The 26,534-nt window shown below is 46.6% G+C and overlaps 1 protein-coding gene across 5 annotated transcripts in view; it reads left to right on the forward strand.

Moving 5' to 3' along the window:
* Window positions 1-26,534, forward strand: part of ADCYAP1R1 (ADCYAP receptor type I) — a 483,354-nt gene that overhangs the window by 299,475 nt on the left and 157,345 nt on the right. For all 5 annotated transcript variants that reach the window (XM_063924333.1, XM_063924332.1, XM_063924334.1 and 2 more), the window contains one exon: window positions 19,317-19,424. In XM_063924333.1, coding sequence (XP_063780403.1) covers window positions 19,317-19,424 — 108 coding nt within the window. The remainder of the gene's footprint in view (window positions 1-19,316; window positions 19,425-26,534) is intronic.

The following is a 26,534-nucleotide window of genomic DNA, read 5'->3' on the forward strand; positions in this document are numbered from 1 at the left end:
TCCCCCTCCTCACAGATTATCAATTCGTCCCCACTGGAATCCACCATCTCAGCTCCCTGTGTACTTTGTGGAGGCAATTGCTGCTGGTCAATGTCTCCGCGGAGGAATTGATTATAATTCATTTTAATGAACATCATCTTCTCCACATTTTCTGGATGTAACCTCGTACGCCGATTGCTGACAAGGTGAGCGGCGGCACTAAACACTCTTTCGGAGTACACACTTGTGGGAGGGCAACTTAGGTAGAATAAAGCCAGTTTGTGCAAGGGCCTCCAAATTGCCTCTTTTTCCTGCCAGTATAAGTACGGACTGTGTGACGTGCCTACTTGGATGCGGTCACTCATATAATCCTCCACCATTCTTTCAATGTTGAGAGAATCATATGCAGTGACAGTAGACGACATGTCCGTAATCGTTGTCAGGTCCTTCAGTCCGGACCAGATGTCAGCATCAGCAGTCGCTCCAGACTGCCCTGCATCACCGCCAGCGGGTGGGCTCGGAATTCTGAGCCTTTTCCTCGCACCCCCAGTTGCGGGAGAATGTGAAGGAGGAGATGTTGACAGGTCGCGTTCCGCTTGACTTGACAATTTTCTCACCAGCAGGTCTTTCAACCCCAGCAGACTTGTGTCTGCCGGAAAGAGAGATCCAAGGTAGGTTTTAAATCTAGGATCGAGCACGGTGGCCAAAATGTAGTGCTCTGATTTCAACAGATTGACCACCCGTGAATCCTTGTTAAGCGAATTAAGGGCTCCATCCACAAGTCCCACATGCCTAGCGGAATCGCTCCGTGTTAGCTCCTCCTTCAATGTCTCCAGCTTCTTCTGCAAAAGCCTGATGAGGGGAATGACCTGACTCAGGCTGGCAGTGTCTGAACTGACTTCACGTGTGGCAAGTTCAAAGGGCATCAGAACCTTGCACAACGTTGAAATCATTCTCCACTGCACTTGAGACAGGTGCATTCCACCTCCTATATCGTGCTCAATTGTATAGGCTTGAATGGCCTTTTGCTGCTCCTCCAACCTCTGAAGCATATAGAGGGTTGAATTCCACCTCGTTACCACTTCTTGCTTCAGATGATGGCAGGGCAGGTTCAGTAGTTTTTGGTGGTGCTCCAGTCTTCTGTACGTGGTGCCTGTACGCCGAAAGTGTCCCGCAATTCTTCTGGCCACCGACAGCATCTCTTGCACGCCCCTGTCGTTTTTTAAAAAATTCTGCACCACCAAATTCAAGGTATGTGCAAAACATGGGACGTGCTGGAATTTGCCCATATTTAATGCACACACAATATTGCTGGCGTTGTCCGATGCCACAAATCCACAGGAGAGTCCAATTGGGGTAAGCCATTCCGCGATGATCTTCCTCAGTTGCCGTAAGAGGTTTTCAGCTGTGTGCGTATTCTGGAAAGCGGTGATACAAAGCGTAGCCTGCCTAGGAAAGAGTTGGCGTTTGCGAGATGCTGCTACTGGTGCCGCCGCTGCTGTTCTTGCGGCGGGAGTCCATACATCTACCCAGTGGGCTGTCACAGTCATATAGTCCTGACCCTGCCCTGCTCCACTTGTCCACATGTCCGTGGTTAAGTGGACATTGGGTACAACTGCATTTTTTAGGACACTGGTGAGTCTTTTTCTGACGTCCGTGTACATTCTCGGTATCGCCTGCCTAGAGAAGTGGAACCTAGATGGTATTTGGTAACGGGGGCACACTGCCTCAATAAATTGTCTAGTTCCCTGTGAACTAACGGCGGATACCGGACGCACGTCTAACACCAACATAGTTGTCAAGGCCTCAGTTATCCGCTTTGCAGCAGGATGACTGCTGTGATATTTCATCTTCCTCGCAAAGGACTGTTGGACAGTCAATTGCTTACTGGAAGTAGTACAAGTGGGCTTACGACTTCCCCTCTGGGATGACCATCGACTCCCAGCAGCAACAACAGCAGCGCCAGCAGCAGTAGGCGTTACACGCAAGGATGCATCGGAGGAATCCCAGGCAGGAGAGGACTCGTCAGAATTGCCAGTGACATGGCCTGCAGGACTATTGGCATTCCTGGGGAAGGAGGAAATTGACACTGAGGGAGTTGGTGGGGTGGTTTGCGTGAGCTTGGTTACAAGAGGAAGGGATTTACTGGTCAGTGGACTGCTTCCGCTGTCGGCCAAAGTTTTTGAACTTGTCACTGACTTATTATGAATGCGCTGCAGGTGACGTATAAGGGAGGATGTTCCGAGGTGGTTAACGTCCTTACCCCTACTTATTACAGCTTGACAAAGGGAACACACGGCTTGACAAATGTTGTCCGCATTTCTGGTGAAATACTTCCACACCGAAGAGCTGATTTTTTTGGTATTTTCACCAGGCATGTCAACGGCCATATTCCTCCCACGGACAACAGGTGTCTCCCCGGGTGCCTGACTTAAACAAACCACCTCACCATCAGAATCCTCCTGGTCAATTTCCTCCCCAGCGCCAGCAACACCCATATCCTCCTCATCCTGGTGTACTTCAACACTGACATCTTCAATCTGACTATCAGGAACTGGACTGCGGGTGCTCCTTCCAGCACTTGCAGGGGGCGTGCAAATGGTGGAAGGCGCATGCTCTTCACGTCCAGTGTTGGGAAGGTCAGGCATCGCAACCGACACAATTGGACTCTCCTTGTGGATTTGGGATTTTGAAGAACGCACAGTTCTTTGCGGTGCTACTGCTTTTGCCAGCTTGAGTCTTTTCATTTTTCTAGCGAGAGGCTGAGTGCCTCCATCCTCATGTGAAGCTGAACCACTAGCCATGAACATAGGCCAGGGCCTCAGCCGTTCCTTGCCACTCCGTGTGGTAAATGGCATATTGGCAAGTTTACGCTTCTCCTCCGACAATTTTATTTTAGGTTTTGGAGTCCTTTTTTTACTGATATTTGGTGTTTTGGATTTGACATGCTCTGTACTATGCCATTGGGCATCGGCCTTGGCAGACGACGTTGCTGGCATTTCATCGTCTCGGCCATGACTAGTGGCAGCAGCTTCAGCACGAGGTGGAAGTGGATCTTGAGCTTTCCCTAATTTTGGAACCTCAACATTTTTGTTCTCCATATTTTAATAGGCACAACTAAAAGGCACCTCAGGTAAACAATGGAGATGGATGGATACTAGTATACAATTATGGATGGACTGCCGAGTGCCGACACAGAGGTAGCTACAGCCGTGGACTACCGTACTGTACTGTGTCTGCTGCTAATATAGACTGGATGATAATGAGATGTAGTATGTATAAAGAAGAAATAAAAAAAAAACACGGGTAGGTGGTATACAATTATGGACGGACTGCCGAGTGCCGACACAGAGGTAGCTACAGCCGTGGACTACCGTACTGTACTGTGTCTGCTGCTAATATAGACTGGATGATAATGAGATGTAGTATGTATAAAGAAGAAAGAAAAAAAAAACACGGGTAGGTGGTATACAATTATGGACGGACTGCCGAGTGCCGACACAGAGGTAGCTACAGCCGTGGACTACCGTACTGTGTCTGCTGCTAATATAGACTGGTTGATAATGAGATGTAGTATGTATAAAGAAGAAAGAAAAAAAAAACCACGGGTAGGTGGTATACAATTATGGACGGACTGCCGAGTGCCGACACAGAGGTAGCTACAGCCGTGGACTACCGTACTGTACTGTGTCTGCTGATAATATAGACTGGATGATAATGAGATGACGTATGTATAAAGAAGAAAGAAAAAAAAAACACGGGTAGGTGGTATACAATTATGGATGGACTGCCGAGTGCCGACACAGAGGTAGCTACAGCCGTGGACTACCGTACTGTACTGTGTCTGCTGCTAATATAGACTGGATGATAATGAGATGTAGTATGTATAAAGAAGAAAGAAAAAAAAAACCACGGGTAGGTGGTATACAATTATGGACGGACTGCCGAGTGCCGACACAGAGGTAGCTACAGCCGTGGACTACCGTACTGTACTGTGTCTGCTGCTAATATAGACTGGATGATAATGAGATGTAGTATGTATAAAGAAGAAAGGAAAAAAAACCACGGGTAGGTGGTATACAATTATGGATGGACTGCCGAGTGCCGACACAGAGGTAGCTACAGCCGTGGACTACCGTACTGTGTCTGCTGCTAATATAGACTGGATGATAATGAGATGTAGTATGTATAAAGAAGAAAGAAAAAAAAAACCACGGGTAGGTGGTATACAATTATGGACGGACTGCCGAGTGCCGACACAGAGGTAGCTACAGCCGTGGACTACCGTACTGTGTCTGCTGCTAATATAGACTGGTTGATAATGAGATGTAGTATGTATAAAGAAGAAAGAAAAAAAAACCACGGGTAGGTGGTATACAATTATGGACGGACTGCCGAGTGCCGACACAGAGGTAGCTACAGCCGTGGACTACCGTACTGTACTGTGTCTGCTGCTAATATAGACTGGATGATAATGAGATGTAGTATGTATAAAGAAGAAAGAAAAAAAAAACCACGGGTAGGTGGTATACAATTATGGACGGACTGCCGAGTGCCGACACAGAGGTAGCTACAGCCGTGGACTACCGTACTGTACTGTGTCTGCTGCTAATATAGACTGGATGATAATGAGATGTAGTATGTATAAAGAAGAAAGAAAAAAAAAACCACGGGTAGGTGGTATACAATTATGGATGGACTGCCGAGTGCCGACACAGAGGTAGCTACAGCCGTGAACTACCGTACTGTGTCTGCTGCGACTGGATGATAAATAATGATATAAAAAATATATATATATCACTACTGCAGCCGGACAGGTATATATTATATAATGACGGACCTGCTGGACACTGTCTGTCAGCAGAATGAGTTTTTTATTTTATAGAATAAAAAAACACCACACAAGTCACACGACGTGTGTTTAACTTTTACAGGCAGACAGTCAATCACAATACAATATAGTATACTATACTGGTGGTCAGGTCACTGGTCAGTCACACTGGCAGTGGCACTCCTGCAGAAAAAAAGTGTGCACTGTTTAATTTTAATATGTACTCCTGGCTCCTGCTATAACCTAACTGCTCCCCAGTCTCCCCCACAATTAAGCTGTGTGAGCACAGTCAGATATTATACATAGATGATGCAGCACACTGGGCTGAGCACAGATATGGTATGTGACTGAGTCACTGTGTATCGTTTTTTCAGGCAGAGAACGGATTATATTAAATAATATAAAACTGCACTGGTGGTCACTGGTCAGTCACTAGTATAACTAACTAATACTATCAGCAAAATTCTGCACTCTCTGTCTGAGTACTCCTCCTAAGCTCCAGTAAATGAAGTGTCACTGTCTTACTCTGTCACTAGTATAACTAACTAATACTATCAGCAAAATTCTGCACTCTCTGTCTGAGTACTCCTCCTAAGCTCCAGTAAATGAAGTGTCACTGTCTCACTCTCACTCTCCTATCTATTTCTTCTCTAAACGGAGAGGACGCCAGCCACGTCCTCTCACTATCAATCTCAATGCACGTGTAAAATGGCGGCGACGCGCGGCTCCTTATATAGAATCCGAGTCTCGCGATAGAATCCGAGCCTCGCGAGAATCCGACAGCGTCATGATGACGTTCGGGCGCGCTCGGGTTAACCGAGCAAGGCGGGAAGATCCGAGTCGCTCGGATCCGTGTAAAAAATCATGAAGTTCGGGCGGGTTCGGATTCCGAGGAACCGAACCCGCTCATCTCTAGTACTGTAGTGTACTGTAGTGTAGTATAGTGAACTGTAGTGTAATGTAGTGTACTGTAGTGTAGTATAGTGTACTGTAGTGTAGTAGTGTACTGTAGTGTAATGTAGTGTAGTATAGTGTACTGTAGTGTACTGTAGTGTAGTATAGTGTACTGTAGTGTAATGTAGTGTACTGTAGTGTAGTATAGTGTACTGTAGTGTAATGTAGTGTAGTATAGTGTAGTGTACTGTAGTGTAATGTAGTGTAGTATAGTGTACTGTAGTGTTATGTAGTGTACTGTAGTGTAGTATAGTGTACTGTAGTGTAATGTAGTGTAGTGTAATGTAGTGCAGTGTGGAGGCAGCCACTTACATGATTTCTTCTTCCGGCGCTGCTGCAGGCTCCTGACCCGGTGCTTCCTCAGTCTGTACACTGCACTGCAGGCCAAGAGGAGTGGGGGTGCCGCGGGAGCTCAGCAGTCAGCACGGGGGCCAGGAGAGGAGGCAGGCCACGGGAATGCAGTTGAGCACAGGGGGGACTAAGAGAGTGGGGGGCCGAGGTTGAGCACACGGAGGCTAAGGGAGTGGGGGCATGGGAGCGCAGCTGAGTACGCGGGGGCTACGGGAGGGGGGGCCGAGACAGCGCAGCACACAGGGAATTTCCTGCTAGCAGATGCTCCCGCTGGTCGGAGCTTGGTCCTGCAAGAGCGGATCGGGAACGGGAGGAGCGGCTGTCAGCAGGGGGGATATGCGGCCACTCGGAATGGGGGCATCTGACTCTCTGCCCATCCATTCCAGCCCACCCCCTGCCGCTGTCCAATGATTGACAGGGGTGTGCCTTGATGTGAGCTAAAGGCACAGCCCCCTGTCAATGAGGCAGTTGTGCTGGTGCCGCAGTTCATTAATTTTTCAATGGGCTTTTCCAGCCCGTGATTTGGCTCCGCCCCCCTCTTCAGACACTTTATTATTGTCACTCGGAGGCAGCGCTCTCAGGTAAGCTGCATTCTTAGGTTAAAAATAATTAAAATAATACAAAGTAGAATGTGTTATTAGTATCTTCTTTGTATTATTTTAATCATTAATCTCCTCTAGCCCCCAAGTACGCTGTCTTGGTGTAATCCTTGACTCCTCCCTCTCCTTCAAACCACACATTCAGCACCTCTCACAAACCTGTCATTTTCATCTCAAAAACATTTCCAGGATCAGACCTTTTCTCACCCAGGATGCCACTAAAATCATTATTCACTCACTGATTATTTCCAGACTGGACTACTGTAATCTCCTCCTAACTGGCCTCCCTGACAATTACCTTTCTCCACTCCAATCTATCCTCAATGCTGCTGCCCGGCTTATCTTCCTCACCAAACGCACTACGTCCACCTCCCCTCTCCTACATGCCCTTCACTGGCTTCCCTTCCCTTTCAGAATCCAATTCAAACTTCTCACACTCACTTACAAAGCCCTCACCCACTCCTATCTACATCTCTGATCTTTTCTCCCTTTACTCTCCCACCCGTCCTCTTCGCTCTGCTAATGCACGCCGACTCTCCTGTCTTCTGATTGCTTCCTCCCACTCCTATCTCCAAGATTTTTCACGTGCTGCTCCCTTCCTCTGGAATTCTTTACCTCTCCCCCTGAGACTCTCCACCTCTCTACAGAACTTCAAACGGGCTCTTAAGACCCATTTCTTTACCAAACCTAGCCAAATCTCATCCTAACCATCTGTTCCACGCTCTCTATGTACCCCATCTGTGTCACCCCTGTCTGTCTACCCCTCCCCTTAGAATGTAAGCTCTCACGAGTAGGGCCCTCTTCCCTCATGTGCTTATCCTTTTCTTACTTTAATAATCCTCAACTGCCCAAATCATGCAGTTTTTTGGCCACCAGGAACTTATCTCTGTCATTTACTGGTGTAGTTATGCTTAGTTACCCTGTACTTGTCCTAAATTGTCTTCAACTGTAAGTCACTGTTTTCCTGTTTTGATTGTGTGAATATGTACTCTGTAATTGAGCGCTGCGGAACCCTTGTGGCGCCATATAAATAAAGAATAATAATAATAAATAATAATTATGACAGGGGAGGCACTGCCTCCCCTGCCTCCCCTGACTGCACGTCCCTGCCGCTATGGGTCTCAGTGACCATCATATAGGGCAGGATGTATTAATATATATCGCCACCCATCTCCGGTCATCGCAGTGATACTAATCGCATATGTACTAACATATGCAATTAGTATCTCAATGTGGAGACAGAGGCCCCCTGCAATGTCGGTGTGTGTGGGTCTCCGGTGGTCTCCGTCACCTCCCAGCCTTGGGAGGTGACATCTGCAGCCGGTCCCGGGCTCCTCCTCCCTGCCGCCGGAAGAACCTCTGGCTGAGTTGCTGGGGGAGGAGGAGTTTGGGATCCAGGATCAAGACTTGTACATCCCACCCAGATGCTGCTTGATGGCTGTCCGAATGTCAGGAGGAAGCGCCCCATCCAGAGGTAGGCGGGGGGGGGGGGGATCCAATTGGATCCCTCAGGATGGCTGCAGAAAATGAAGCCCATAGGCTTCTATAGGGTAACGCCAGCAAAAGTGGCATTACCCTCCACACCAAAAACCAGGCGGCCAGGCAATAGTACATATGAAAATGCAGTAAAAACCCCCAAAACAGGGTTTTTACCTCATTTTCCAGTTAGTTCTTCCCCGCCCATAGTGTGTACATTCAAATCCATCCAATTCATTGTTTAATTAATTAGGTGGTCGTATTGTCCAATTGGTTGTTCTGCAGGTCCAATGTTATGATTCCACGGATGACGCCATATTGTTACATCAGTAGTGATCAAACAAAACTCTCAAAACACACTTGTGAAAATACTGTACTGTTGCCCATATTCAATGTCGGAGACAACTTAAGGCGTATCCAGCTCTGCGCAAGTACTGTAGCGTATGTGACAGGTTTACACCAGATATACTTACACCCAACCAGGTCATAAGCACAAGAAACCTTTAAGAATATTTAACGCATTTGCTAATAGGTGTGACATAAATATAAACCCTGTATAATACGGAATGTGTAAGCTTTAACCACGAGCACTAATAAAGGCAGTAAATGAATTATTTTAAAATATATCCATAAAACTCATATAACATTAATGATCAATGAATGCCACACCTATCAGCTTCATAAGGTGAATCTGCAATCAGCCAATCAGAAGCAGCTATCTAGTGCTGCATCATCATCTTCATTAATGTGTATTTTCGCAAGCCATCAGCCACCTGCGAGTGATGCCGCTGCTGTCAGCGTTCTGCTTAACCCCAGTAAAAGACATATCATCATTGTCATGTGTTCTCTCAGTTCTTGCACAACCATACGCACAGATGCACAACAGGCTTGTAGCGTTATTTGCAGGGCAGCCACCAGGGGGGGACTAGTGCCCCGGGCGCTTACAGAGAGGGGGCCCACCCCTGTCTCCTACCGCCAATACCAGGAGAGCTGCACCAGGCTGTGAAATAGTTGACTGCTGCGCAGGGAGGACTATCTGTGAACGTTCCTGTAAGGCAGCAACACTCCACCTATATGTAACGTCACAGTGTATGACATCACATAGGGGTGCAGCAGAATCTTTTTGGGGGAGGGAGCGGGGGGGGGGGTGGGGGAAGGGGGGGGGCCCTGTCTACTTTGTTAGCCCTGGGCCCCACAATTTCTGATGGTAGCGCTGGGTATTTGCGCAAAGTCATAGATGTTGCAGCTTCCGAATGAGGCTCAATATGATATTTTTAGAGGCGACACCAGCTTAACCCTTTGCACCAGGTTTCCTGTATGTCTCAATGAAGCAGCGAAGTGTGAGTTGTTAATGTCCCATCCTTTATGGGATCGCTGGGTCATTGCTGTAAATGTTATTTTTACCTCCAGTTTACACAGGAAATACACAGTAGTCAGGGCTAAAGCTGCTCCAGATCACGGCTCTGATTATAGAACTCTGTGACACTCTTAACTCCGCACACTAAATATTGCCGCCTGGAAATGGATATTTATAGGAAGTTTGGATTATTTTAACCACCTTGTTTTACAACATGTTATAATGTGTATACTGCATGTGTCCTAATTGATTTCTGTCATCTGCTTAGTGTTCAGATGAATTGCCCAGAACTCACTAAATGCAGTGTACAGCTTTATCCCCTTATTAACCAGTGCTTGCTCTAGCCTAGCAACTACTGGAGAATTCAATCTGCAACATCAGCTACCAAGTATAACATCTCAGCAACCACCACTCAGACATTGGCCACCTTAGTAAGCTTAAGGCCAGGACTGTAACTAGGTGTGTGAGGAGCGTGCTCCGCACATAGCAATGCAGGGTAGGGGGCGCTGTTGGCAGCATTTGTCAATTATCTAATTACGTTCACTTGCAACTCCCCCCCCACACACACACACACAACCCCTATTTGAAGCCCAGCATCTCCTGACAAACTCTGTCTCCTACCCTCACTCTTTTCGTCTGTAACATGTATATAGCATTCATGGACTTGACTTGGTAGCTCCTTGTTGTTCAGTTGCACTGTTCTTTAATGCATTTTACTTTATTACATTTTAGGATGCTGATGTGCCTGGGATTCGATATAGGAAGGTACATCACGGCATGGGCTCTCTCTGGGATTAAGTTTGTCATGCCCCTTCCCCGCTAGGCATGCTCCTTATGTGCCTATTGTAAAAATGGGAGTGGGGGTGGGGGGTGGGGCAATTCTCTTTCTGGCACAGAGCACCAAAAAGTCTAGTTACGGCTCTGCCTGAGCCTGCTCAGAATGGCTGCCTCATCCCAACCAGAAGATGCAGAAACTGGCCTTGGCACAAAAATGAGGCTGGTACTAACCACCACAGATCATTACCCGCCACCATCCCACCTTCACTTCCAAACTACTGCAGCATGTGACTCATTCTGAGTCTTAGGGGGAACTGCGAGCGATCTGACAGAGCGCAATCTGCGCAGATCTTACACCATCGCAGCGATACATAAGAATTAAGCCCTTAATCATCATTACAAAAATGTCTCTATTTTCAAGCACTTAAAATAGCTGATTCAGGGAGACATGTACTAAGCAGTGATAAAAGTAGAGAAGTGAGCCAGTGGAGAAGTTGCTCATAGCAACCAATCAGCTGCTTTGTATAATTTTATAGTATGCAAATTCTAAATGTTACGTAAATGCTGATTGGTTGCCACGGGCAACTTCTCCACTGGCTCACTTCTCCACTTTTATCACTGCTTACTACATGTCCCCCTAAATCTGCTTTAAATTAATTGTTTCTCTTCCATTGTGTTTATAGATGTATTGGATGCTGCGGGCCCTGATTCTGAGTCTGACGCAATATCTAGCAAACTGCGCATGTGCCGCACCATGCACACGCATTCATACACACACAATACAGTAGGCTGCAAGAAATCTGTTTCATGGAAGTGTCATTGGGAATGTAGCCTGGGGCATAAGTTCATACCAGGTGCCCGGAGGCGAAATAGACAGTGGTGCCACCCTACCAACCCTGTGGTTCCAGCTTGCACATGTACTGATGTTCCTCGGCATATTGCAGTAGCACAGCTGAGGGGGCAAAGGAGGAAATAATGTCTGTGATCGCAATGTGATCCCGTTACTTCTCAGTGGTCGCCGGAATTGGGTCTTATTGTCTCGGTGACTCGCCAGTGGTAAATCTGAGAGAATAAAGATTCCTTATTGCCACTAACTGTGGTGATAATGAGTCTTTATTGTCAGGTGCTGGCTGCAAATGATAATAAATAGAGCCCTAAAAGTTTTATCTTAACAATTAATGCAGTTCTATAAAACAAAATCTGCTCTCCTTTCTTTCCTTATATAAGACACAACGGCAGAGCTATCAAACATTCCAAGACTCCTCAGCTCAAGGGGGCTACGAAGGAGGCTTGTAAGTAGTCAGCAGTGACTGCAGCAAATCACTATGAAATTAGATCTGTCCAGTTCAGCAGCCCCCTCGGTTTTTCTCCCAGGTGCCCCCCTGACAGCTGGGGTCCGGAGGCCAGTGCTTTCACTGCCTGCGGAAGTTCCGCCACTACAGTATGTGTAGACAGACATCTGTGCTGTTATGCGGTGTGCATATGGAGATCCCCTGACAACGAGCAGAATAGTACCCGCAGACCCCCAGCGCCCACAAGCCACCCAGTGCCTCAAAGGGGGGGCTGTTGCTACTCCACTGATGAACAGTGTGTTTCCCCTGGTAACACAATAACAACAATCACAATGGTTCTAGGATAGGATGCAGTGAGCCCAGGGCAGTAGAGAGCCTGCCTGGGCCCAGGAACTTTTCAGGGGGAGTGGCCTAATCACAGGAGGTGTGCCTGCCTGGGCCCAGTAACTTTTCAGGGGGCGTGGCCTAATCACAGGAGGTGTGGTCATGCACCCTTAGAAAAGAATACTGAACAAAATGGTATTTGAAATGCCTCCATGGCCACACTGCAGCCCAGTACACAGCAGCGTGTGCTGGGCTGAGGAGAAAAGCTGCAGCTGCTGCTGCCATGTAAGGGGGAGGGGGCCCGGGGGCCCCCACTGGGACCTCACTGGGCCCCTCCATCAGAACTGGGCCTGGGTAATTTGTACCCTCTCCCCCCCTCTCTAGACACCTCTGAGTGAGCCCCAAATGCAGAATGTAAAGCACTGGAGGTTAAGCTCCTGATACATTAAGTTCTGTCATGTAGTGCATGGGCCTATAGGGGTGGCTGTTGAATATTAATACAGTAGATTGATAATATCGATAGTTGTGCCCATTCTTAGGGGGAGGTGTACTAAGCCTTGGAGAGTGATAAAGTGGAGAGAGATAAAAGGCCTAATTCCTATTTGTACGCTAATGCATTAGCAAGTGCGATTATCTAGGTTATGGAGCTGATAATGGGGGTCATTCCGAGTTGATCATAGCTATTATTATTATTATCCTTTATTTATATGGCGCCACAAGGGTTCCGCAGCGCCCAATTACAGAGTACATAAACAAATAATCAAACAGGAAAACAGCAATTTACAGTTGATGACAGTATAGGACAAGTACAGGGTATATAAACATAGTTACATCAGCAGATGACACTGGAATAAGTATCAGGTGGCAGAAGACTGATGGAATTGGTGCAGTTGAAGATTATTAAAGTAAGAAAGGATAAGCACATGAGGGAAGAGGGCCCTGCTCGTGAGAGCTTACATTCTAAAAGGGGAGGGGTAGACAGACAGGGGTGACACAGTTGGGGTACATAGAGAGCGTAGAACAGAGGGTTAGGATGAGATTTGGCTGGGTTTGGTGAAGAAGTGTGTCTTGAGAGCCCGTTTGAAGCTTTGTAGAGAGGTGGAGAGTCTGAGGGGGAGAGGTAGGGAATTCCAAAGAAGTGGTGCAGCACGTGAAAAATCTTGGAGGTAGGAGTGGGAGGAAGTAATCCGTAGGCAGGAGAGTCGGCGTGCATTAGCAGAGCGAAGAGGACGGGTGGGAGGGTAAAGGGAGATAAGGTCAGAGATGTAGATGGGAGAGGAGTGGGGTAGCTGTGCTACATTTAACACAGCTACGATCATCTTCCCAGCACAGGGTTAGTCCGCCCCGCATGTCAGTGCCGGCATCCCACCCGCACAAATACAAAAGCATCGCACAGCGGCGATGCTTTTGTATTTGTGGAGTAACTCCCGGCCAGCGCAGCTCCTGCGGCTGGCCGGGATTTAATTGTCGCTGCCACTGGCCGCAGCGGCTGCGTGAGACGTCACGCAGCCGCCGTGGCACGCCCACCCAACAGTCCGGCCACGCCTGCGTTGGACGGACCACACCCCCTAAACCGTGTCTTTACGCCGCCGTCCAGCCCCCTCCCGCCCTGCAACTGCCTCTGCCTGTCAATCAGGCAGAGGCGTTCGCTACTGAACGACGGCCTTCGGCCATCCGGCATGCGCCGGCGCAATTCCGACCCGAACGCTGCGCTGCAATAAACTGCAGCGAGCGATCGGGTCAGAATAACCCCCAATGTTAGCAAGTGACGCTGCCACTCAGAAATGAAAAGAGACACCCACCGGAGGCATCACGCACCCACTCACAATTGTGTACACATTTGCAGCTGACAGGCAAAAATGAGGAACATCGGGGCTAAGCAGGGCCGAATTTAGGGGTCAGGCACATTATTGGCCGCTGCCCCCCCACCCATATCATGTCATTGCCCCCTTCATTTGGGGTGTCAGTCCGGATGCCTTCGAGACCGCCAAAGCAGCCTGACCCTCACCCTACTACTAACTAAGTTGTAATGACAAAAAAAAAAGAATCATCTGGCCCTTATCAGCCCCCCAGCAAGTGCCACCCTGTCATTTGCTTTCATCCATTACCAGATTTTCATTCCAACCAGCCAGATCTGGCAGATCATCTGCCAGATAACTGTATAGTGTATGCAGGGCCGGTGCTAGGGTGTTCGGCGCCCTCCTGCAAACTATAAATTTGTGCCCTCCCCATTAGGTATTTCAGTGAACTCTCATCACCCGCCGGGCTACTCCTGCTCACTCTGCGCTGACTACGGTTAACAGGGTTGCAGGGTGCCGCAGCGGGTGACAGACGAACCACTTCTTTCTTTCTTCAGCCCGTTACCGTCGGACCGGCTCTCTCACCTCTCATTCACTGTGTGTCCGCACACACATGGGAAGGCAGCAGAGGTTGGCCTGACATATGGTACGGGCTCTTTTACTATCTATAAACGGGAGACTACTTAGACAATTTACCATGCTAAAGAGATCGATTATTATTCTCCCTATCATGCATTTAGGAGCTTTTTCTTGCTAGAAACATACTCTGGTGAGTTTATATTTGCATCCTGCTATTTGTTACAGATAAACTTTAATTAATGTTATCTCTTTTTGTTTGGAATAGATTTTTTGTTACATCTCTTACTTTAGAACAAACAGTAACAATTCATGGAGTGTTTGGACTCCTTATATTGATTGCAGGACCATGTTTCATGGTCTGATTCATAGGGAGATTATCATTGTTCAGATATTACCTCCTTTGTGTTGTTTGTAAAAATTATCAACTCATACTTTCAAATTAATTGGTCTCTCACAGATAATCATATGATTACTATCATTGTTCAGATATTACCTTCTTCGTGTTGTCTGTAAAAATTATCAATCTATACTCCTAAATCAATTGGTCTCTTACAGATAATCATATGATTACGTTGATCCGCAGGAATTGTCTATATGTTTCTCTCCTTTTTTCTCATTAGTGAAAACAATTAATTATGTCTTCAGTGAATGCATGTTTTACTCATATATATAAGGATATTATTCACCTATAGATATTTGAGAATATATATCTTCAGTCACAATATTTATGACAATCTCACTACAATAAGAAGTGACATGTATTACGGTTTAGTTTAATGTGCAAGACACTATCTTTTTCTTAAAGAATTATAAGCTGCTACCTGGATGTCCCGCTATGAATTTCTTTACTTGCCGTTAGGTCAGAATATGATTATCTGTCCGACCATTTTTCTTAACATTTAATTGTACCAAGAGAAATTACACGAATATTTTGATTGTTTTGTTCTTTCTCACAAGACACTATATATTTTCACCTATGGGCGATTCACACTATGTGGCCTGATTAGAAAAGACCAAGAACTCTCAATTTTTGAGTATATTTAATTTGTTCTTATACTTAATTATTCTATATATATTTTTCATGTTTGGAAAAGGCTAAGTATTATATCTAGTTTTTTAATCCTTGACTTAATAAAAGTTACGTTTTAAATTAAATATTTGTTTAAGAGTGCCCCCACAAAGAGGTTACTTCTTGGTTCCCTGATCCCTTTCAAGGAACAATTTTCTCTTGTTATGCCCTCCCATACTTTACAAAGCAGTGACACGTATACACATAACGCCCCCTGTACCAGTGACGCTTACACACGTAACGCCCCCTATAGTAGTGTTGTTTACACACGTAACGCCCCCTGTACCAGTGACGCTTACACACGTAACGCCCCCTATAGTAGTGTTGTTTACACACGTAACGCCCCCTGTACCAGTGACGCTTACACACGTAACGCCCCCTGTACCAGTGACGCTTACACACGTAACGCCCCCTATAGTAGTGTTGCTTACACACGTAACGCCCCCTGTACCAGTGACGCTTACACACGTAACGCCCCCTATAGTAGTGTTGCTTACACACGTAACATCCCAGTACCAGTAACGCTTAAACACGTAAAGCCCCTGTAGTAGTTACGCTTACACACGTAACACAGCATACACATGTAACGCCCCCTGTACCAGTGACGCTTACACACATAACGCCCCCTATAGTAGTGTTGCTTACACACGTAACATCCCAGTACTAGTAACGCTTACATACGTAACACAGCATACACAAGTAGCGCCCCCCTGTACCAGTGATGCTTATACATGTAATGCACCCCCTGTACCAGTGACGCTTACACACGTAACACCCCCTGTACCAGTGACGCTTACACACGTAACGCACCCTGTACCAGTGACGCTTACACATGTAACGCCCCCTGTACCAGTGACGCTTACACATGTAACGCACCCTGTACCAGTGACGCTTACACACGTAATGAACCCTACAGTAGTGATGCTTACACACACAAAGCCCCCGTATTAGTGACGCTTACACATGTAACGTAGTGTACACGCGTAATGGGGGTAATTCCAAGTTGATCGCAGCAGGACATTTTTTAACAGTTGGGCAAAACCATGTGCACTGCAGGGGAGGCAGATGTAACATGTGCAGAGAGAGAGAGATTTGGGTGTGGTGAGTTCAATCTGCAATCTAAATTGCAGTGTAAAAATAAAGCAGCCAGTATTTACCCTGCACAGAAACAAAATAACCCACCCAAATCTAACTCTTTCTGCACATGTTATATCTGCCTCCCCTGCAGTGCACATGGTTTTGCTCAACTGCTAAAAAATTTCCTGCTGCGATCAACTTGGAATTACCCCCAATGCCCCCTGTAGCGGTGACGCTTACACACGTAACTCCCCCTGTAGCAGTTACGCTTACACACGTAATGCCCCCTGTAGCAGTGACGCTTACACACGCAACACCCCCTGTAGCAGTAACGCTTACAAACATGCAACGCCCTCTGTAGCAGTGACGCTCACACACGTAACTCCCCGTAACACTGATGCTTACACACGTAACGCCCCCTGTAGCAATGACGCTTACACACGCAACACCCCCTGTAGCAGTGACGCTTACACACGCAACAGCCCCTGTAGCAATGACGCTTACACACGCAACACCCCCTGTAGCAGTGACGCTTACACACGCAACAGCCCCTGTAGCAATGACGCTTACACACGCAACACCCCCTGTAGCAGTGACGCTTACACACGCAACAGCCCCTGTAGCAATGACGCTTACACACGCAACACCCCCTGTAGCAATGACGCTTACACACGCAACACCCCCTGTAGCAATGACGCTTACACACGCAACACCCCCTGTAGCAGTGACGCCTACACACAATATGCCGCATAGTCACACACACACATACACACACACATACTGTACATACGTTACACACATACATAGTCACACATATATTACACATACATATATACATACATACATACATACATACATACATACACACACACTTTCACTCACTCACTCTTTCAATCCTCTTACCTAAGGAAGTCTGGAGTAGATCATCCTCCTGTTCAGCCTGGTCCCGTGTAGCTCCGCCCACCAGTTCCGTGTATCCCCATCCCCTTTTAGGTCAGCACACTGCACTGACACAGGGGAGTGGGAGAGGAGGCTTCATGCTGCTGGCGCTGGCCCTGCTGCCTGTCATAGAGTGTGACTGGCGCAGCAGCAGCAGCAAGGGGACATCAGCTCAGTACAGGAATGCAGAGCAGGGAGAGCGCCTCTCCATTCCTGGCGCCTCCCTGCACTGCATCCCTTTGCTGAGTGGTTTGCGCCGGCTCTGAGTGTATGCCCAGCTATAAAAACATGAATTAGGCCCAGAGTACCAGCCAATCTGCTCCTAACTGCCATGTTACAGACAGAGGGGGTAATTAAGAGTTGATCGCAGCAGCAAATTTGTTAGCAGATGGGCAAAACCATGTGCTCTGGAGGTGGGGCAGATGTAACATGTGCAGAGAGAGTTAGGTTTGGGTGGATTATATTGTTTCTGTGCAGGGTAAATACTGGCTGCTTTATTTTTACACTGCAATTTAGATTTCAGTTTGAACACACCACACCCGAATCTAACACTCGCAGCATGCGCCTCTCCTCTATTGCCCCTCTCCTGCCTGAGTCTCCTGAGTCTGGCGGCATGCACTGAAACGGCGGTTCGTGAGCCAATCAGAGCTCGCGGACCGGCAGCCAATCAGGAGCCACCTCTGCGGGACAGGGAGCCCTGATTGGCTCGCGGGCCGGCGCCAGATCTAATATACAGAATGCCGGCGGCGGCGCCGCAGGAGGATGTGGAGACTGGACTGAGGGCAGGAGAGGGGCAGGAGGGGCATGTGCTGCGCTCTCCTCTCCCCAGCAGCAGCAGAAGACAGTGCCAGCCCTAGGCAGCAGCAACAACGGTGAGTTGCACTGCTGGGGCATATCTGGCACTCTGGGGGCATATCTGGCACTGTGGGGGCATACCTGGTTTTCTGGGGGCATATGTGTATCTGGCACTGTGGGGGCATATCTGGCACTGTGGGGGCATATCTGGCACTGTGGGGGTATGTGTATCTGGTAAAGTGGGGGAATATCTGGAGTGATTGGGCATATCTGGCACTGTGGGGGTATATGTGTATCTGGCACTGTGGGGGCATTTGTGTATCTGGCTCTGTGGGGGCATATCTGGCACTGTGGGGCATTTGTGCATCTGGCACCATGGGGCATTTGTGCATCTGGCACCGTGGGGCATTTGTGCATCTGGCACCGTGGGGCATTTGTGCATCTGGCACAGTAGGAGCATATCTGGCACGGTGGGGGCATATCTGGCACTGTGAGGGCATATGTGTATCTGGCCCCCCATATGTGTATCACGCCCCCATTTTCATTTGCCATGCCCCATGTGCCATTTGGCCACACCCATTTTTGCACGCACGCAGTACCTATAAGACATTTTTTCTACTTGCACCACTGTCAACATGTGACTAACAAATGCATAACAAGTGTGTCAATACTGTACAGTATAGCTGGTATAATTATGAAGCCATCTTTTGGTAAAATTCACTCTAGTAAAGTACTGCACAATCTTGTTAATTGTAATAAAATGTAGCAGTATGCTCATGTACGGTAGTTACTGAAGAACTGACAATTCAGACTCCGATTTGGTGTAACAGGTCTCAGAATGACCCTCATTGTGCACGTTTTCTATTGCTAGTCTTCCTCTTGGAACGCTACCTCTCACCTCCATCATGATCAAATATTTTAATTTCTGATACATCGCTGACCTTGGGTTAATGATATAACTCTGGCATACTGTATAAGATAACTTGTATTTCTGGCTTAATAGACAATTACGTTTACAATATTTCTAAAATGTAACTTGGAATATCATCCCACAATACATTGTCCTCCAGCGTCCTATACCATGCAACTAAACAGAGCAATATCTGTCTATTTTTCAGGCTGCCCTGTAATGTGGGATAACATAACCTGCTGGCTGTCTGCGCTTGTCGGCACAGTGGCCTTTGTCCGATGCCCGGTGTGGTTCAGCATGATAGACTCAGAAGACGGTAAGATGATTGATATCGATGCTGCAAGGTTTTCCGCAATGACCATGATGTATCAGGCTTTCTTAATTCTTTACATTGGCCTGTATTTCCCCTGCAATACGTTTTGTTAGCGAAAAATATATATTTATTGGGGGGAAAAATCTAATATGGATATGTGTAGTATATACAGGGGGTCATTACAACCTGTTTGCACGCTGACATTTTTTGCAGCGCAGCGATCAGGTCAGTACTGCGCATGCGTATGCACCACAATGCGCAGGCGCGTGGTATGGGTACAAAGCGGATCGTTGCTGAGCGATGGATTTAACGAATAATCAATTCGCACAGCCGATCGCAAGAAGATTGACAGGAAGAAGGCGTTTATGGGTGTCGACTGACCGTTTTCTGGGAGTGTTTGGGAAAACGCAGGCGTGTCCAGTCGTTTGCAGGGCGGGTGTCTGACGTTAATTCCGGGACCAGACAGGCTGAAGTGATCGCAGCTGCTGAGTAAGTTCAGACCTACTCACAGAAACTGCACAAAATGTTTTTGCAGAGCTCGACTGCAGAGGCGTCCGCACACTTGCACAGCTAAAATACACTCCCTTGTAGGCGGCGACTATCTGATTGCAGCGCTGCAAAAAGTAGCTATCGAGTGATCAACTCGGAATGACCCCTGCAGTATGTCTCTAACATCTGTGCTCACATGTATCTTACTGATCAGAATAAGCCTCATCTATACAAAAAAATCACTGCATCGTTACATTTGCTATAGTCATAGGAGTAAAGGGGGGTCATTCCGAGTTGATCGCTAGCTGAAAATGTTCGCTGCGCAGCGATGATGCAAAAAAAGGCACTTCTACGCGTATACGTATGCGGCGCAGTGCGCACGCATGACGTATTTTCACACCGGGCGATGTATTTTTACACAAGGTCTAGTGACGCTTTTCAGTCACACTGCTGACCGCAGAGTGATTGACAGGAAAGGGGCATTTCTGGGTGTCAACTGACCGTTTTCAGGGAGTTCTCGAAAAAACGCAGGTGTGCCAGGAAAAATGCAGGCGTGGCTGGGGGAACGCAGGGCGTGTTTGTGACGTCAAATCCGGAACTGAACAGTCTGAAGTGATTGCAAGGTAGGAGTAGGTCTGGAGCTACTCTGAAACTGCACAATTTTTTTTTTGTAGTCACTCTGCGATCCTTTTGTTCGCACTTCTGCTAAGCTAAAATACACTCCCAGAGTGCGGCGGCTTAGCGTTTGCACCACTGCTAAAAACTGCTAGCGAGCGATCAACTCGGAATGACCCCCAATATACTAAAGGTTGATTCTAATCAATTTCAAATTGATCTAAATCGATGTTGTGTTTCAGGGGCTAAATCGCACTTTTTCTAACACTTACAAATCAATTATCTAAAATTGCCTGTTAGTAAATGTGTGATTTAGCCCCAGAAACTTAACATCGATTTAAAATCGGTTGCAGTAGACCTCTAGTACATTTAGCAATTCTGTAGGGGTTTTTCCCCCCCAAAAAATGATGTTCTAGAGTCCATAGATGAATCTAGTATCTAATATCCATCCCACTTACCTCTCCCAAATTCCTTCAAAAATTTTACACAGTACAGTATACAAAAAGAAATAAAAAAAACAAAGACCAGATCACAATGTGGTGTCAAAAGTAATATTTTTGTGTCGTTAACAGTGTAATATAGTAGAGTAGCCATGGTAACCAGAGTTACTGTTTCTTACACATTGTCGTGACATTGTTGCAAGTTTCTGCCAGATAGTTAACCCTTAATGGTGAGAGAAGCTGTAACTGTAACACCAAACTTACCCTTGTGGTTGATAATTATTTCTCATTAATATTTATTTGTTTGTTTGTTAATGTGTTTATTTTGTTTGCTTTTTCAAATAACGTTAAGGTGCATACACACTTGCCGAGAAAGTGAACACGTCGCTCATTTTCACTCTTCCTGAGCGACATCATTCACTTTCTTGGCAAGTGTGTATGCCGACGGCACCAAGCGATGCGCGGCCTCGCGGGTCGTTAACGACCCTTGCTGTCGGCCGTGCATGCAGCTCAATTTGGACTGTCGTCCAAGAGCTGCCAGCATGGGTCGTCATATCGCTCAGTGTGTATGCACTGCCGCTGACCGCCCGGCCCAGGAGGGGAAACACTAGGCGACGTCGTTCATAGAGCACATCACCTAGTGTGTACCCACCTTTAGTCATAATTCTGGGGTTTTCATAGTAACCTCTTGTACAACCTCTTACACAGATGCATCAGAGAAACCAGCAGGAGGACTCTTTTTACACAAGACACCTCCTGCGGTATTTGATGGAAAGATTGTGTTCAGATACTGGGCCTAATTCAGACCTAATCGCTGCTGTGCGTTTTCGCACAGCAGCAATCAGGTCTGAACTGTGCATGCGCCGGCAACACACTGCACCGGCGCAAGCCAGACAGCCCACGGCTGTCTCAGCCCTGCGATCGCCTCTACCTGATTGACAGGCAGAGGCGTTCGCTGGGCGGGAGGCAGTGGGCCGGCGGCATTTGGCCGTCATTTAGGAGGTGCGGTCTGGGCAACGCAGGTGTGCCCGGACCGTTGGGGGTGGTAAGCCGTGGGGGCTGCGTGACGTCACACGCAGCCGCTGCGACCCTCGAAGTGACGGATAGCTCTCTGCCAGCGTGTAGCAGCTGCGCTGGTGGGGAGCTACTCTTCAAGTACAAAAGCATTGCCGCCGCGCGATGCTTTTGTACTTGTGCAACGGGGCAGGGCGTAACGGACTAGCCCAGTGCTGGGTGCCCCCCCCCCCCCCCCCCCCGCATGTCAGGAAGGCTGATCGAAGATGTGCTAAATTTAGCACATCTACGATCAGGTCTGAATTCCCCCCACTTTGCCCTAATAACAGGTAGATGAATCACAACACTTGTGGCAAATAAATACCCTCTGAATGTATTAAAAAAAAAAAATTGTAGACAATATTTACAGATTTCATTGTATATACTGTACACAGGTGTTGTACCTTCAATATGTTTAAAAAGTGTTCCCTTATCACAGATGTTTAACCATGATAAGGAGGACAACAAATGTATAAAGGGTTAAGACACATTTATTAAAACATACAAAAGGTAGGTACAGATATACATAAAACAGAGAAGAAGTATAAAACATTGGACAATGGTCACCCTATCATTCCGTTTAAGGCAGGTGGTGAGTGCAAACAGGTGGGAAACACCAAAGTTCCAGAAATTTGGCACAGGTTTGGACACTATACCACACAACGCGTTTCACATCATGAGATCCTTTTCAAGTGTAGTTGCCATGCTTCTCACTGGGTTTTCTATTTAAACGTGGTTATGAATTGTTTAATTGTTTGAGCTCTGCCTTTGTGTGGCAATGAAACCACTGATTTCCCATTCCAGGGCCGGAAGCCAGCTTTTGTTCCACCTTGCGTTCCATTTTTCCGGAAGTAATGTATCTGTATATATTGTCTACAATTTTTTTTTTTATCCATTCTGAGGGCATTTATTTGCCAGAAAGATTGTGACTCATCTACCTGTTATTAGAGCAAAATACCTGAACATCCTCTTTCTATCACATGAGCACTACAAGTAACCAGTGTTTCACTTGTCTTTTGTTCATGGAAATTGCTGCTTTTACTTCAATTTACTGCACAAAAAAAGTGTGTGACTTGTCTACTGCGGTATTGGCATATTTTCATACAGCAGTTCCGAAAATATTGAAAAAAAAACAAAAAAAACCCCGAAATATTAGCCAAGTCATGGTCTTTCTGGTACGCAATTAGTGCGCGGTCACAGAAACTATGGAAGCCTCCTGCCGGCGCAGCCTGACTGCGAAGTCATGAGTCCTGCCACCATCTTTTTGTTTGCTGCTGACCCGCCCCCGTTTTCCCCACACCACCCCTGCAAAGGCCTCGGACTGTCAATCAGGCAGAGGCATTTGCAGTTAATGCGAGCCAACCGAGACAGGACCTGCGCGTGCTTGCTGCGGGCCAATTCCAAAAATTGTGGTTGCATCACGTTTTCGATGCGCCCTGAATAAGGCCCCATATTAGGAGGCTCTTCGGATTTATCTAGTGTTCTTAGAGCCAAAAGGCAAAAAGATGCTTGCCACCTACCAGGGGGTATATTTACTAGTTAATTTTGGACGATGTTGTGTAGATTTTTGAGCGATTTTGTGTTTCAGTTTACATTTACTAACATATTTTTTTTACGTCCTTTTAAAAAAATAAAAATATCATCTGTTAGTAAATGTGGGATTTAGACCCTGAAACACAAAATCGACCAAAAATTTACCCAGATCGATTTTTATTAAATGTACCCCTAAATTTACTAACAGATATTTTTTTACTTTTTTGAAGAAAAAAAAAAAGGATGTCAAAAAACATCTGTTAGTAAATGTGTGATTTAGGCCCTGGAACACAAAATTTATCAAAAATCAACCCAACATCGATCAAAAATCTATCAACATCGACCCAAATCGACTTTTAGTAAATATACCCCCTTGTGTTGGTAAAAGCACTGTGCAGTGCCATCTACTGTACAGGTGCCGACACAGGTTGGAAGACCCATAGCTATTACTGAATGAACATTATAAAGAAGTGTTTTGTATAATTGGGGCTACATCCTAAACCAACGGTTGTTTGCATTAAACACCCCAAAATATAATAAAATAATTGTCTAAAACTTTTGATGTTGAGTTATAACATTTTTCATACTTCTCTCCCAGGATAGATGGGATTGGATTTAAGGGTATCCGGTCACATGGTTGACAGTTACCATGCTGATATTTATAGTGTCAATAATAGAATATCGACATCTTTCATCATCTCCACATCCTCATAATGTCGACATCTGAGATGTTCCCATGTGAAAGATCGATGTTCTCAAAGTACCGACTGTTAGGTTTAGGCGCCTCCGGGAAGGTTAGGGTTAGGCACTGGCGGAGGTTAGCGTTAGGCCGCTGCAGGGGTGGGTGGGGATGAGGTTTTGGCATTAGGGGGACGGTTAGGGATTAGGGATAAGGTAATGGAAAGCTGGTGCATCAGATGATTCCACCGGAACTGAAGGAGAGTCCACTGCTGCCCTCGGGAGAAGTTAAATAACCACTGGGCCACTGGGTGTTACGTTCCTGATGCTCAGAACTAGAGAGATGTTGCGTAGAAAGTCCAGAGCACCAGGACGTGACGCTGAAATAAGGGATGGTACGGGAATAGCCCCTAGCACCCTACCTCCATTGTTTTACCCGTGTGGTCAGTTCACGCCTGAGTGACTATGGTTTCTTGGTAGAGATGAGCGGGTTCGGTTTCTCTGAATCCGAACCCGCACGAACTTCATGTTTTTTTTCACGGGTCCGAGCGACTCGGATCTTCCCGCCTTGCTCGGTTAACCCGAGCGCGCCCGAACGTCATCATGACGCTGTCGGATTCTCGCGAGGCTCGGATTCTATCGCGAGACTCGGATTCTATATAAGGAGCCGCGCGTCGCCGCCATTTTCACACGTGCATTGAGATTGATAGGGAGAGGACGTGGCTGGCGTCCTCTCCGTTTAGAATTAGAATAGATTAGAGAGACACTTGATTTACTAATTTTGGGGAGCATTAGGAGTACTCAGTAGTGTACAGTGCAGAGTTTTGCTGATAGTGACCAGTGACCACCACTTTTATTTATAATCCGTTCTCTGCCTGAAAAAAGCGATACACAGCACACAGTGACTCAGTCACATACCATATCTGTGTGCACTGCTCAGGCTCAGGCCAGTGTGCTGCATCATCTATATATATTATATATCTGTCTGACTGCTCAGCTCACACAGCTTATAATTGTGGGGGAGACTGGGGAGCACTACTGCAGTGCCAGTTATAGGTTATAGCAGGAGCCAGGAGTACATAATATTATATTAAAATTAAACAGTGCACACTTTTGCTGCAGGAGTGCCACTGCCAGTGTGACTAGTGACCAGTGACCTGACCACCAGTATATAATATTAGTAGTATACTATCTCTTTATCAACCAGTCTATATTAGCAGCAGACACAGTACAGTGCGGTAGTTCACGGCTGTGGCTACCTCTGTGTCGGCACTCGGCAGCCCGTCCATAATTGTATATACCAGTGACCTAACCGTGGTTTTTTTTTCTTTCTTTATACATACATACTAGTTACGAGTATACTATCTCTTTATCAACCAGTCTATATATTATTAGCAGCAGACACAGTACAGTGCGGTAGTTCACGGCTGTGGCTACCTCTGTGTCGGCACTCGGCAGCCCGTCCATAATTGTATATACCACCTAACCGTGGTTTTTTTTTCTTTCTTTATACATACATACTAGTTACGAGTATACTATCTCTTTATCAACCAGTCTATATATTAGCAGCAGACACAGTACAGTGCGGTAGTTCACGGCTGTGGCTACCTCTGTGTCGGCACTCGGCAGCCCGTCCATAATTGTATATACCAGTGACCTAACCGTGGTTTTTTTTTCTTTCTTTATACATACATACTAGTTACGAGTATACTATCTCTTTATCAACCAGTCTATATATTATTAGCAGCAGACACAGTACAGTGCGGTAGTTCACGGCTGTGGCTACCTCTGTGTCGGCACTCGGCAGCCCGTCCATAATTGTATATACCACCTAACCGTGGTTTTTTTTTCTTTCTTTATACATACATACTAGTTACGAGTATACTATCTCTTTATCAACCAGTCTATATATTAGCAGCAGACACAGTACAGTGCGGTAGTTCACGGCTGTGGCTACCTCTGTGTCGGCACTCGGCAGCCCGTCCATAATTGTATATACCAGTGACCTAACCGTGTTTTTTTTTTCTTTCTTTATACATACATACTAGTTACGAGTATACTATCTCTTTATCAACCAGTCTATATATTATTAGCAGCAGACACAGTACAGTGCGGTAGTTCACGGCTGTGGCTACCTCTGTGTCGGCACTCGGCAGCCCGTCCATAATTGTATATACCACCTAACCGTGGTTTTTTTTTCTTTCTTTATACATACATACTAGTTACGAGTATACTATCTCTTTATCAACCAGTCTATATATTAGCAGCAGACACAGTACAGTGCGGTAGTTCACGGCTGTGGCTA

Source organism: Pseudophryne corroboree, chromosome 5, assembly GCF_028390025.1.
Source record: "Pseudophryne corroboree isolate aPseCor3 chromosome 5, aPseCor3.hap2, whole genome shotgun sequence".
Lineage (NCBI taxonomy): Eukaryota > Metazoa > Chordata > Amphibia > Anura > Myobatrachidae > Pseudophryne > Pseudophryne corroboree.